The following is a 16,412-nucleotide window of genomic DNA, read 5'->3' on the forward strand; positions in this document are numbered from 1 at the left end:
TCTTATAACTCGTGCCAGTCAAATTAGAAGCAATTTTTTCAGCTTATGTAGGCTTTGGTACTCAAAGCCGTCACTTCAACCTAAACCAATACAACTCAATGATATTTTCCTGTTTCGCAAGAAAAGGCTACTATTGCATTCAAATAAAATTATTGTAATTTTTAACTCAAAGCTGAAGCTGCTGAAGCAGTATAAAAAAGACTGTTTGTAGCGGTATATAACAATGGATGATAATTGGATCCACTACTTTACTGCAGAACTGAATCAGCAGTCAGTTGAGCGGACAGAAGCCGGCGAACCAAATCCTGACAAGGTTATGGCGTATGTATTTTGGGATGGAAAAAGACCAGACCAGACCTTGAAAAAGACCAGACCATTAATAGCGATTGCTACATGCCATAACTATTGGTTTGAAGGAGGGAATCGCAAAGCAATCGTACCATATGAAGAAGAAAAAAATCTTTGCAAAAACTAAACTTAAAAACTTAAAAAACTAAACTAGACTTGTTAAAAAAGTTGTAATAATTTTTTTTTGTTTTGTTGTTTTAATAAAAATCCTTTTAATTGTATTTTTTAAGTTTTGTAAAATTCATTTTGGATCATTTGAATAAATACTCTGTAAATTCCCAAAACTGAACTGTAGCAGACTAATCTATCTACGGCACAGATTTGTTGCCCCTTTAACTTATGAATCAAAATAAGCCATCTAATGTCCTAAAAAACTTCATGATCGGATTAAACAACTAGGATTAGTTATTAAATGTATTAAATTAAATATTATATATTTCTAATTTTTATTCAAATAAATACAGTTTTAATTTAATACGATTATATCATATTTTCCTGTTTATCCCACTGTGTACCATACAATATATGTACAAATTGAAGCACAAAAAATAATTAAATTAGTTTTTAATAATGTGCTGTCACTAAGAATGAAATAGCTTTTAAATGAAAAGCATTATTTAAATCAAAAACTAATTATATATTTTTATATGCCATGGCAAGAATTCTGGTATTATCAAATCCAACAATTAAATGTTTAATTAAGTGAGAACTTATGCGACCATACAGTTATTTCAGATAGTGACAAATCTCAATCACTATTTGTCATTGGAAGCATCTAATGGTTTAATTCTACTATAACTATATAATATTTTGAGCTTTAAGCAAAAATAGGAAATAGGATAGGAATTGAACTTCATTAAATTTGAACTATAGACTCATAGACGCAAGTTTTGCCAGTTTTTGTTGTTAATTGTTGTAAACAACAATTGCACTTGCTTTAATATGTTTAGAACTAAAGAATAAACCACAGCTATATTAATGCACATAACTAATAAAATTTGTTGTCTTACAAGTTGATTAAATTATTTAGATTCGTACTAAGATTGATAACTATCTTTAATTTGCTTTGACATATCACTATGAAAAGATATACAATTGCACAGAGTATAGAAAATTTATTTAAAAATAATTAATTATATTATCAAAATCTATTATATTTAAATAAATATATTTATTTACAATAAATTTATAATTTCTCTGCTTAAATATGTTTATTTTATAAACATAATATATTATTATATTATTATTATATATATTATTATTATTATTTTCCGGCAAATGGCAAAAATGCCATACCTGTAAGCTTTATATATATTATATATGGTAATTGTTATAAGTTTCTATGTAGCACAACATATTTAAAATGAAGGAAAATAAAGCTAATACTACTACTACTTCTATTATTATAAGTGTAACAGATAAAAAAACAATAAAATAAACAATAATTTATCATATTATGTTATTTGAATTCATTGAAATTAATATTCATCTATTTGAAGAGTAGGAAATCCATATACCGTTTATAAGACATGAGTATAACTAATAAAATTAGCAGTTTGGTGTGATTTATGGTTAAGAGGTTTATACCCTCAACGTAAACCAAAATAAGAAGTCACTTTCGATGATTATTAAATAGATGATTTGTTAAGTGATAGACGATAAGTGGTATCAACAATATGGCACAACATTCCATATATCTCATGACACAATCAATTTATCAAGAGAAAAAATTCAAAACATATTACTTTTATTTGCACACAAAATATTTTATTATTTAATTTAATTATTTATTTAAAATTTATTTTTTAATTTTATTATTATTTATTTATTACTTAATTTGTATACAAAACATTGAAATGTCATTCAAGTTCTTAAAAGTGCCACTTCGACAAATCTACTCTGACATCAAATAGAATTTCAACAAAATATATAAAATTTTTCTCTATTAAAGTATTCTTCATATTTTTTTATTTTTATTCTTTCATTAGTTTATTTATTGAATCTTTCTAGATAAAAATTGAGAATAATTTTGCAAGTCTTGAAAAACTAACATGTATGCTATTAAGCTAAGGTATTCATCTTCATCAATGATTTTCTTTTAATGCGATTTATTGCAATTACAGAAGATAAGCATCGAGGACTTGGATGCGACTTGAGCCTCTTTCGAAATTTAGATATATATTGGCGAATAACTTTTTCAGCTGTTGGTAGAGTTAGATCTTTGTGTAGATTTATTTGGTTTTTGTCGAATAATTTTATTTTATACTCTCTGGATTTTTTCTATATTTGCGTTACACGCTGAACACCACTGTTCTATACCACAATTCAGGTCTAAATTGGCTTTGATATTGATTTGTAAATTAACAATTTGTTATCGAGACTGAGTTTAGAGTTGCGATTTAGAAGCCAGTTAAATTCCTTATATTTATAATTTAATTGACATCTTTTGGGTATTCTTTATATGATTTTTTTTTTACCTTCCCTTTTGGTTTTGTTGAATTTTTCATTATTAAGTATTTGAATATCAATTGGTCTATATTGAAAAACATTGACTATATCCATTTAACTGTATTAATCTAATAATTAGAATATAGTTATAATAACTATGTATGAATGATATAAAATATGTACCTAATCACTTAGTAGCATAAATGCTAGTAATAAGATATTATGTATTTTATATTAGAAAAACTTTTTACTTCACACAAGGGACTTTTATATTCTCTATTACTTTTATATTTAAAAGTAGATACCTCCATTAATTTCTTCAATGAAAAAATCATCTCTCCAGGTAAATGCAATTTGAAGGAAAAGAATTTGTGTATATATTATTAATATAATTAAATATTTTTATTGAAATTAATAGTTTTTTTTTTTTAAATATTAAATTTAATTTTGTGAACTTTAAGAACGAACTAAACACAATGCATAATACCGTTAATATTAAACCATTCATCGTCTAGAAATTCGTATTAATTTATGAACTTTTGTTCCTTTTTTGTGAACTTTGTGGCTTTTGAGCACGTTGTAGAAAACTTGATGAAATATGAAATGCAAATGAATACGAATGAATGTCATCAGTGGCTTTCAACTTTGAATTGACTTTGTTTAACTCTTTCTGGTTGAAAGCCCTACTAATTGGTACATAATCTTTACCTCTGTTGAGGATTTCATGTTACTGAAACGTAATCTCTTTTCAGTTTGATTTATATTGATTGCTATTTTGGCTTTATTTACCTGCTTGAACGTATCGTTTCAAATTCTCAATGTCAAGTAATGTTAAGGGGTTTGTAAATCCCATTTTAATCTCTTGATTTCAAATTAAACTTGTACAAAGTATCACTTTAATAACCGCAACGACTATATTTCGAAAATAAATTTCGATTAAATAAAAAAATGTTAATAAACATCTTATTAGAAAGAACTCCGTTGGCAACAAAATAAGTTATATGTTTGGATATAACTTTCTTCTTATTGAGGCACGAACTCCATTTAAACCTCTGTTGTTCCTTGGGTGACAATATCTGGTTAAAAATGCAAGACCACATTTAATGAAAATATAAATGTAAACACTACCATATTTCTACGTTGATTTAGGTGTTCACTACATTCTTCACTATGAGGCTCCCCTATAGAGTCAAATCAGACTCCAGGATAATGGAAATTGCTGGCACCTGGATCCGATGATATTAGATTTTATCTCAGTTGAGGTGTCGCAAGCCCGCGATTGGAAACCCTCATGTAAAGAAGGCAATCATCACTAATAAAAATTTCTTTAACACTGAATAAAGATGTGATATCAGTTATAAAGATATTAAATAGTAGACGAACTAGTACTAAGCCCCATGAATACTTAGTGGTAAATATAGCAGATGTAATTTGAGGAACAGAAATACATTCTGAAGTGCGTGTGAAGATTAAGCCATACAATATAAAGAAGCAGAAAGTTTTTTATATTTCATTACTTATGTAAAATTCAACAGTCATTTTTTCCAATCATTCATTAATTTTGGCCTTAACTATCTCTAAATTAACTGAACTAGAATTTTTAGCCAAGCATTCGAATGTTTCACTGGACATGGTGTTTAATTTTAATCGTGAGAGTGCGCTGTGAATATATATACCACAAATGAAATACATTTTTCTAGTCATAAAAATAAAAAATCTTGAACTACTGAAGTGATGAAATGGGTTTAAATGTTTGCAAAAACGACTTTAAATTGAGAAACCTAATTATTTTTCATTTGGTTACTTCTTGAGTCTGAACTACCTTCTACGGGTTGATGAATTATTAAAAGTAAAATTGCTATGTTATTTATTTGAGAGCTTTGAGGAAATTAACTAATTTCACTCTGCAACATTTGCAAATTTTAATTTGCAAAAACTCAATTTTATTTTTCAAACATGTTTTTGATAAAAAATTTATGCTTTCATATCTTGACAAAAAAAAAACCAATTATATGACAGCAGTAGTTCTTTGACTTTGACAGTACAAGCAAAATTATATGAATTTAAATTTGAAATTTAATTTTGGATCCAAGTTTAATGAAGCAAATTTCTTAAGTGAATACCACTTAAGAAAGCCAATGTCTGTTATTTAAAAGTTTCTGCTAAATATTTGTAGCTTTCTTCTTTCATTTATTTATCGAAATGTCAAATGAAAAATATTATTTTTGTGTTGCCCATTTCATTCCTTGAACGCTACTAGCATTCTAGTAAAACGTTCCTTGTTAATTTATGTAAAGGACCGACAAGACAAATGTTTGCTTAAGTTTATACTACAAACTTTGACGGGTACAAGAGTATAAAATTTTCCTTAGTTAGTTAACTATTATTAGCACTAACCATGTCATTTCATTTCAGACAACCAAACAATTGCAAGGAATAGAACAGATTAGCAAGCCACCTCTAATTAAGTGTCGTACTCATTCGAAGTCTATGTACTTCAAAAAATTCCGTAGGGCATAGTTAAAAGAAATTTATTTGCATTACTAATCAAAAGCTTTGATGTTGTTTACGGTTTTACCTAATCGATATTATTTCAGTTACTTCAAATGCTTATAAGAAATAAGAAATACATTACATATACTTATTATAGTATTACATCTTCCACTAACTGAACCAATGAAAAAAGTTTAAATTGCCCGACAACTAAGTACCAAGTGCAATAATACCCCAAAAGTTTTAGGATTAAATGTTTATTTCACTTATTTACTTAATTAAAAAAATTTTAACTTAATGTACAAGTTATACAAAATCAATTAAATTTAATCACAGTTAAATTAAATATTTTTTTAATCCAATTATATGAATTTTATATATAGGTCATTCTTTCTCAAACCACACGGATGTTAACCTTATTAAGACTAATTTCAATTAAATTTGTTTTTTAAGATTTTTTTTAATTTCATTTTAGTGTCAATATGACAGAAGCAACTATTTTTGCTTTAATAGACACTGTGGTATGTAATAGAGAAGTTTCGACCAGTAATGAGCCAGAACAACAAAAATTCATTTTATATTATTTTATTTAATTAAATTTTTGGCTGAGCATACAGCTGTTTCAAGTATTGCCAAAATCCGCATCATTAGTGGTCTTGGAAATAATTCTTAAATTTAATTATTCGTAAATAATTCTGCAAGACTGCAAGTACTTGAAATCGAACTGGTGCCCTGCCATATTTGAAACTTAAAGTCAACGCTCTTTAACCAACTGACCCGAAGCCGTACTTAACTTTTATGTTCGCACATTTTTCTGGAGTTTTGTTGTTTTGCTGTGAAAGTTTTTTAATAAATTCACTTGCTGTGTTTATATTAGAACAATATCATAAGCCAGCTGTAGAATAATTGAATTAATTAATTAATTATACTTCATTTTTAATTTTTAAATTTCAATAGTATCCTTATAAATAATGTCTCTAATTATTTATTTTTTTTTTAAATGAAAATAAATGTATCTAGGATAAAATTTTTTAATTTATTAAATATTTGAATACTGAATATTTTAAAAAAGATCAAAGAATTATCTAAATTGTTAAATTAAATTTAAATTATTTTTGCTTGAATACTAATATTAACAGAAAACAGAAAATTCTTTATAACATTACTTTTAGAATTATTTTTACATTATACATTATTTTTGCATTTGCATTAATGCTTGTTATTGTTATTACTTGATCGATAGCAATGCCACCAGCAAAAAAATGATTAAAGAAGAATCATATAAAAATTATCATAGGCTTAAAAATTTGTGAAGAAAATCTCTCAGTTCTTATATTTTATTTTAATTGACAGGGTTATTGTTGTTTTTGTTCTTGTTGTTGACAGGTGAAAAGTAGTGACGGAATGGGTCTGGTTTTGTTGTTCAGGCTTCATTATGTACAGACAGTTCGGTGAACTGGTACTTTGGGTGGGTTTGTTTTTAGAATGTACTTAAAAAGCCATTTTAATCCGTTGCCCTTATCGCCATTGAGTAGAGGTGTGGTCTGATGTATGTTAATATTCTAATATTATTATAAATATTAATATTTATATATGTTAATTGTCGATTATTATATGTCTAGCGACATTTGGTTTTAATTGAGGATTTATTTTTTTCAGTGGATTTCTGCTTCTTTGAAGGAGGTTTTTTGCTTTTATGTGGTTCTTCAATTCCTACTGATAAAGGTTTCATTGTTTGTCTAATGTATATTTTGTTGCAGGAGCTGTAGTTAATCTTGTATACTCTGCATCTTTCTAAGTAGTCTATTGAATCTTTTGTGAATTGTAGTAGATTTTCGAATTGGTGTGGCCTACTGGAGTAAACTAGGTCGATATTGAATTTTTTTATTTGTTGAAACTAAAAGTAACAATTGAAATAAAAGTTCAAATTCTAAAAAAACAAAAACGACTTCACTTTATATTAACTCGACTGAACCTGTGCAATCGAATGTGCAATTTTAAATGAATAGGTTAGTTGAAAATTCTATTGTGTAAAATACACATTATTTAAGTTAGATTGCACACAGTATAGAGGCATATTTTTTAAACGTTTCTTAATTCCTATAAGAGGAATTAAAAATCTGCTGATTGTAGATATTAGGGTTAAATGATAAGCGATATATTTTAAAAATATTTTTAATATAAAAATTGATCAACGGAAACTGTATTTTTAATCATAATATGCATATTTAAAATATTTTAAAACATTCCATATTTTTAAATATTTTTTAATTCCAAATAAAAGCATTTAATATCAACCGAAAAATATCTTCACATGCTGCCATTAGTATGTGAAAGTGGGGATTGTGCAGAAAATATTTTAAACGTTGAAATAAAGTGCACAAATGCACTATGCATAAATACTCAGATTGGGATAAAGTAAAATGTGCAGATTATAATTGCGAAATTTGTGTTTATAAATTCTTCATTTTCGCGTTTCTTTACCGTGCACAATACACAATCCATAATGAATACCCCCTCCTTTCTCTATCCCATAGCATTATTAGTGCATTAAATACATTTTAATGGAATTATTTATTTTCATATATATACACATACATAAATATTTTTTATAAAGAGGTTTTTTCGAACAGTAGTGAAATACAACAACAAAAAATTTTATTTTCTTATATTATTGCCAAATACCCATCATCAGTGATCTTGGAAATAATTCTTGTATTTAATTATTCGTAAATAATTATTTTTAAGACTGCAAGCACCAGGAATCGAACTCGTGCCCTGACAAATTTAAAACTCAAAGTCAGCGCTCTTTAACCAACTGATCCAAAGCCGTACTTGACTTTTTTGTTCGCATATTTTTCTGGAGTTTTGTTACTATTACTATGAAAGTTTTTATTAACAATTTTACTTGCTGTGTTTATATTAGAACGAAATAATAAACCTGCTGTAGAATAATTGAATTAATTAAATATTTTTTATTAATGAAGTTAATTTCTGTATAGTCAACAATTTTGAAGAGTACTGTAATTAAGTATACTTTTGTTCCAATAATTATCATTCGATGTACTAATCGAATTATTTACTTGTATGTGTATTTCGATAATATTTTATTAAAACGAAAGTATTTCATTATGGATCAATATTATAATTGTTACCAATCGATAACAAAATTGACTCTTTGAGATGTATTAAATGTGGAAACCAAAAATATGCTTCCATAATCAATTTACAGGTATCGGTTATTTAAATTTATAATAAGATATTCCATGATATATAAATGGCCCCAAAAACCATTTATATTATTAATAAGCATAGCATGACATACGATTGGAGTAAATCAATCTGTTTTGAAAACTTAAAAAATGTTTTTATTTTCCATGGATGTGCTCTAAGGTAACAAGAATGGTAAGTAAATCTCTATTGAAAGCTTAAAAAATGTTTGTATGTTTCAATGATGAGCTCCAAGCTTACAAGAATAGTAAAGAATTGCATTGTATATATTATATTGGTTCCAGACACAAAAATGAATGATAAATGGTGTATGAAAAAGAGAACACAGAGTTTAAATCATTGCAACAAACGAGCCCATGCATTGATGACATTACCTGATGATGAAAGATTCTTGAATACAATTAGTGAACACAATTGGATATTATGTTTATACATATTGGCAGTGATTCATCTACTATGAGCTGCTCCTCTACAGCAAAATTATTAACTCGTAACTGTCCGTCTGAACAATTGGCCCGTCTGAAGGAAGCAATTGTGTAGAAACGACTTACTTTGGGCAGTAAGAGTGTTTCACATCAGGACGACGCCAGGTCACATATCGATAATGACTTCACAAAATCTCGGGGAGCTTGGTTGGAAAGTTCTTATGCATCTATCTAGTTGATGATATTTTGCAATAACGTGACAGACACAAAACACTTAAAAGTATCGCTAAAGTTACATATATGTGCATAAGTCATAAATATGTTTTGTGATATATATTGTATTTACATTTCTATTCCTATAATATGAATATTTATAGTCAATATATTAAGTGGTATTTAATAATTTACTCCTTGTAATCAATATGGCAAATGAATAATTTTAACTTTTTCAAAAGAGGGAAAGTGCAATTAAAAAAATTATAAGTTTATTTATTTATTTAAAGAAAGTAAAAGTATCTGGATTTCAGAAAATGTGAAATATTACAGCTGCTTGTGGTTTTAGATACAAAATAATTAATTTTTGTTTGTTTGAACAATGTTAAGTATGTTAAATATATTCTGATTTATTTGTAATATTTCAGCTGTCTAAAAATGGATATCGTTTTTTTATTTTAAATTATTCTCAGTAAATTAATTAATGATTAAATTTACCTCTTAGTTGTGAAAATATTTGTTGTTGTGTGTGATGAAGAAGAATTATAATATATATATATATCTACTCAAAATGAAGTTTCATAAGTTCAACAATAAATTTATCTTTAATTTTCGCATCTTAAATTACAAGCATCACAGGTCACACTGAAATAATACTGCATTTAAAAAGTTCTTAATTAATATTAAATTTATTTATGCAAATTAACAGATGCATATTCAAAAAGTTCTACCTCCTGCAAGTACAAATTGTATGAAAAATTTAATTTGAATGAAAAAGAAAAGGAGTTTATTTAAAATTAATATTGTGATAGTAGCAATATTTATAAGAAATGCCTGAACTAATTTCCTTCTTATCTACTTAAGTTTCAAATTCTTTAATCTTTAAACTAAAATTAAAGATAAAGACAATGGATTATTTCACATGTTCTTATATTATAAAGTTATATATTTCTGTTTATAAAGATATATAAAATATATAAATAGAATAGGAGAAACAAAATTTTTAAATCCAAAATTTTTTAAACACCCAGTTTCTTTGGATCAACTGGATTTGTTTGATATTTTTAGACATCACTTGTTAGCTGCCAAGTATGAACCATCGACTTGAGTATAAACACACAAACCCAAAGTCAACTTAATTAATGTTAATTAATTATTTTAATTTAAAATTATATCAATTTTTAACAATTGTTTATTGAATTTAAATTCTGGGAAATAAAATTAATTTATTATTTAAAGCACAGAACTTACGGCACTATGTGGCTTTGTGAAGTATAGATCTATGCTATTTAATTAATGGCCTTTAGTTTGGAGAAGTAGTAAGCCCGCACATTTTTTAAAATGACGAAGATATTACACAAATTATCAACTCTAAGATTTGTATTCCTTTAATTTTAATGGCTTGCCTTATTACTAAAATAGTGGTGCAAAATAATTTCTAACAAAAAAATAAAATTCCCATCGCAATAATGTTTTTATAATGATTTTTATTATGTTGTTCTGACTTATTTGTGGTCATATAGAGCATATTCCATTTGATGCATAACGACTACTCGATTGTTGATAAGAATCTCTAAAGTTTTTGCTGTACTAATATAAATTTTTGAAGTGGTGGTTTTATTAAGAGTCGAATAAACGAAAAATATTAAAACAATTAATGTAGATTCTGTAGTAGGGTTCTCAATTCGAAGTTTCAAGCAGTTGCAGTAGGACATTCGACTACTACATTCGACAGAGATTTTTAGCCTCAGCTACCATGAAGTTTTAATGCCTAAACTTTGATTTATTGTTTAAATTTATAAAACATGAGTACGGCACGAGGCAGGACTCGAGTTCGATTTCTGGTACTTGTAGTCTCCATAATTACTTACGAATAATTAAATATAAGAATTATTTCTAAGACCACTGATGAAGGGTATTTGGCAATGCTCGACAAAGTTGTATGGTCAGCCAAAAATTCAATTAATTAAAATAATATAAAAATGAATTTTTTTATTACTTTTCGAAAATTCTCTTTAATTTATAATACGCTAATAGTTCTATTGACTTGGTAGATTCCATCAGTTTATATGGTAAAGTTGTCATTACTCTCATCATTACTACTACAAAGCCTACTCACTCACGTCCTGCAAAACATTGGTTACCGTTGAGGATAAATGATGTATATTTCAATTATTTATATAGTTTATTATATAGTTATTGTTAAACTTCTTATGCTATATAATTAACTTTATTAACAAGAGAGATACTTTTATATAAAAATCTTAATAGAGGTACCACATAAATTGAGCGTACAAAGGAAAGACGTTAAATGAAAGCGCTATTCATAAATTATGTGTGTAATATCTAAATAAGTACATACAGTACAGTACAGTACCGTACTATGTACTTACTATACTATCATAGTATAATTATTTTATATTGAATTTTCGAAAAAATTAATAAAAATTCTGAAAAAAGCTAATCATTTAAATTAGAGTTTAATTTAAAAAAACAGTTATAAATTTCAGTGTCTAAATTTTTCATCGTACCGGTTAAAAATTATATATTGCTCTCTTAATTGTATAACGAAAATATATATATATAAAACATATAGTAAAAGTTGTAAAGTAATAAGTTAAAATTGCTAAAATAAAATATGAAAGGCAATATTACTATTACTATTGAAATTTAATTTAAAAGCTTTTCAACTACAATTACTTTTTATGAAATAAATTACTTGCTTAATCAATATTAAAATTTATAATTAAAAATATTTGTTTTTAAGTATAAATTGAATATACAAGTATATGAAAATACTTTTTAATTTAATAAGTAAATTAATTTAATTTTTTAATTTAATAGACTTAAAAGAAATAGTTAAGATAATTAAATTTATTTAAAAAAAATAATTATTATATGAGTTGTATCTTAAAATATAACGGATGAATGCGTTTAATAATGAAAAATAGATTATGAAAAAGATAATTATGCTGAAACTAAAAAAAATATCTACAATAATAGAATTCATTTTTAATAGTGCTAATGTAGTTTACAAGATATGGACTGATTGTCAAAATGAAAAATATTAATATTCTACTTCTATTCTATTTAGTTTTTTATTAAACATAAAATATTTTATTAAAGTCCAAAACCATTTTTCAAAACAAGAACTTCAAGAACTCAGAATTTGTCCTTGTACTCTTAATTCTATAATCTATATACAGCGAATTTTCCTATGAAATCCTGGACGTCTGTTTTGATTTTTACTAATACCATTAGATAATAAATACTAAAGAAAGTACTGATCTTATTGCGAAATATAAACTTCGAAAAATGGAGATTCATAGAAAAGGGAAAGATAGAACAGTGAGAAGATGCTATATAATTAGGTCTAACTTTTGACAAAAGATTCAAAAGATTGGTTAAAAAAAATAAGAACAAAAGAACTAGACTACTATGCGAATCTGAATGTCACATATACATGGTAAATTGACATATTTTAATAGAACAACTTTATTTACTAGTCTTTAAATGAACTTAGCTTACTTCTCGAAATTTCAAACTTAACAGTTATAAACTTTTTATATAGATTACAGTAACAAAAATTACAGATATAATCTGGCATTAGATATTATGAATACCCATATTTTCTTCACTAATATCTTTCATAAAAAAACTAAATGGCTTATTGCCTCATCACCTCCAAAATGGCTAAAATTTATTGTTATAAGTTTCATTTTTAAAATTAAAATACCCATATATTGAGAAAAAATTTTTAAAATTGCTTTCTAGGAAATACAGACCCATGCGTTAATTTTTAAAATATCCAATGAAAATTTTAATTTTTTATTTTTGATTTAGATTAATCTTAAAATTTTTAAAAGAACTAAAAGTTTTGTAATGGCAGGTAGGGTTCGAACAGTAATGAAGAAACCACAACAAAAATTTTGCTAAGTTTATTAAAATCTGGCTGACTATACAACGCTGACTCGTTTAAAAGAATAACCCATATGCAGTTTTTATATAGTTAACACAAACAACGGATAATGATGAGTAGGATTTTTAACTTGTTGTTAGTGAGTTTCATGTAAAATCTTTTAACTTTAAAATCAGATACCTAGATAACTAAACTATGTAGGCAGGCATAAAGCCAATAACTATACTGAAAACAATTGATCAAAGTAGTTATATTTACTAAAATCCGTTATCGAATTGCTAAGCCCAAAAAATCGAAATCTTGCCAAAACTTCTTCAAAAGCAAGTTATTAGATCCAAAACTGTTGTATGGTTCATCTACCATTAAAGAAATTAAAATTTAAATATTACGCTTACTGTCTGAATGGATAACAGCCTGTGTATGTCCCATTTTTTCACTTCCTTACTTTGTTTGCACAAGTTATTTTGTCAATTATTTTAGTCAAAGCACTTAAAAAGGCATTTTGCATAAAAGCATAACCTTTTTTAGTGAAAGTTTGACAATATTTTTTTTACGCTCGCTCTAATTGCTTATGCTGGTGATATAAGCAACTTTTAATTTTGTTATTAAATTAAAATTAAATTTTTTTTTTCGGATTTCTAAGTATTTCTATGTTGGGTTTTCTTTTGTCTTTTAGTAGGCGTAACTTTAAAACGCTATGAAAAGACATACACACTTAGAATGTATGAATTTAAAATGTTTAGAAATATTTTATAGACAAAGACCTTCAATTATTTGATACTGTTCATACTAATACTATTTTAAGGTTTCTTAAAACAAATATAATTTCTATTCAAATGGTTCACATGGCTTAAACATACTCAATTGAAAAGAATTAGCTGTCCCAAAATTCTTCATCACCTCCAACTGCTATTCAAAAATTAAAATCTTAATGCTACATAATCAAATAATTCGATCATCCTTTCTATATCGATATCTAGAGTTCAGGAAGGGCTCAAACATTACTATTCGCCAGCTAGAAATTGCACTAAGCTAGACTCTGAGAAGACTTTTCAAGGTACTATGGTACATTAGGACGAATGACATTCACAGAGATCTCAGAATTGATCCGATTAAAAAATACATAAAGGATAGAGCACTGAAATTATTTACGACAACTGACAGGCTTGCCAACACCGCGTTATTGAATCTCAGAATGTTAACAGGCTCCTCGGGAAGATATGCAGATCTGAGGTCAATTATTGCTTAGTCTGATGAAGTGATTAACAATAATCTAGTCAAGGCGCAAAGAGGGGTTTTGAAGAAATCTCGCAGTTAATAGAGAGTAAAAGTGCTCAAGTGCTCTGACTCAACTAGCCTCAACATAATCATGTGTTAAATATGAAATACTTTAAAATATACTTTTAGAAATTTAATTGAATAATTTAGTGTAATATGCAATTTGATCTTATTATCTATTACATCCACTCTTGCTTTAGAGACACCAATTCGTGCTCTATGAATCAACGCAGTTAAGTTTCACACAATAATTTATGTTATCTCTGTTCAGCGTTAATATCAGTTTTTTTCCACTACTATTTACTTTAAATTTGAAAATTATATTATAGAAAAATCATTTTTTATTTTATTTAAATATTGGAAATTGTTATTTCATATTTAAGAAGGGACGATAAACTTATCGTCCTTACTCAGAACTCATATTTAAATTCTTTATAAAATCTAAAGAATAAATGAACAAGTAAAAATAACTAAAAAGAATTTTATAAAAAAAAAAATGTAAAGAATGAAACAGAAAAAAAAAACTTTTTAAACAAATTCACAATTTGTCACACGTAGCGTATGAGTAACATAAAATGCAAATCTTGATTGCAGCAGCAAAAATTTGTTGCAATTCCTAATTTTCAACTTTTGTCGACATTATCGACAGCAAATATTTTTTCTTATGCATAAAAATTTCATAATCTGAATACTTGACTTACTCGCATTTGTGAGTATTCAGCAAGGAATGCGATTTGCAAAGTATCGCCTCCACGAATTGTTGCATTTTTGTTGCGCTGTGCAGCATCTGAGCTCCACACCAGGCAAATACCGCACGTTAACAAGAAATTTTGACAAAACTTAGCAGAAGTCATTGTGGACAGACCATTTATAATAATAGAGCTTATTTAAAATATGTGTCTTTTTAAGAGCTCTTTGAATTTTAATGTAAGTATAATATTAGTTTTTTAGTGAATAATATTTTTTATTTTAAAATATTATTTTTTTTCCGTCACTATAATATTATTTTTCTTCAAAATTTATTTTTAAATATATTGTATAATTTATATAAATACAATAAAAGATATATCATTGTCTTTCTTTCTGGTCTTTTTCAGTTTTTTAAATTTTTTTAAATAATTTAATTATTTTAATTTAATTTATTTAATTAAATTAAATAATTTAATTAATAATTTTACATTTTTATTTATACTTTAAAATAGATGCTTCAGTTCAATAATTGCAAAAAATTTATTTTATGTAAAATTCTCGCAATTATTTATATATATAATATCAATTAAAGCAATATCAACATTTAAAAATTTTTTATTAAATTCGTTTAAAGTTTAATTTAATTTCAATTAAGTTTTTTCAATACCAAAATTTTTACTAAATTCGTTTAAAGTTTAATTTAATTTTAATTAAGTTTTCTTCAAAACCACCTTATAATATATTTCTTAAATATTTTTTAATTTAATGTTTTTACTTTTTTAAATTATGCCAATTAAAGTGTCACAATGTAAGCTATCTTTTTATTAATATTTTAAATTTTTAATTAATTAACTTGATAGTACTTAAGTGTTTCTGTTTTAGGTTTCAAATTTTCCACCACTTATCGAATAAACAGTTCAACCACTTAATAAAATTTAATTTCATTAATTTAATTAATTATTAATTAATTAATTAATATTAATTTTTTCCATTTAATAATAATTAACAACGTCCTATGACAAACTATATCACTTGTTGCGAGCACAAAACATTACGTGTTACTTGTTGTTCACTTGGCAAATGGCAATTGGCTGGATATTTCTAGCTGCTTGCATGTTGTGCACTCGTTGCTATCCTTTCGGCAACTACACGAAACTAGGAAGATACTGTGCTTTTATATGCTGTACTCGTTGCTTTTCTCGTTGTGGCTGACGGCTTTGCAAACGGTCTATCGTGTGCCATTGTAGGTTTCGGATTTTGTGTGCCGCGATGGATTTTTATTTTGTCTCTCGGGTTTCCTGAATTTGGTGAGCTTAAATCGGTTGGTGTTTAGGTAGTACCGAGCGTAGGAGGAAAGGTTTGTTTAC

The 16,412-nt window shown here is 26.4% G+C and overlaps 1 protein-coding gene across 1 annotated transcript in view; it reads right to left on the reverse strand.

The window, feature by feature from the left end:
• LOC119688318 (guanylate cyclase 32E) overlaps nt 1–15,209 on the reverse strand; it is a 100,526-nt gene extending 85,317 nt beyond the window's left edge. Inside the window, exon 1 of the mRNA XM_038102996.1 lies at nt 15,057–15,209. Coding sequence (XP_037958924.1) covers nt 15,057–15,209 — 153 coding nt within the window. The remainder of the gene's footprint in view (nt 1–15,056) is intronic.
• Between the last annotated feature and the right edge of the window lie 1,203 nt (nt 15,210–16,412).

Source organism: Teleopsis dalmanni, chromosome X (genome assembly GCF_002237135.1).
Source record: "Teleopsis dalmanni isolate 2A chromosome X, ASM223713v2, whole genome shotgun sequence".
Taxonomy (NCBI): domain Eukaryota; kingdom Metazoa; phylum Arthropoda; class Insecta; order Diptera; family Diopsidae; genus Teleopsis; species Teleopsis dalmanni.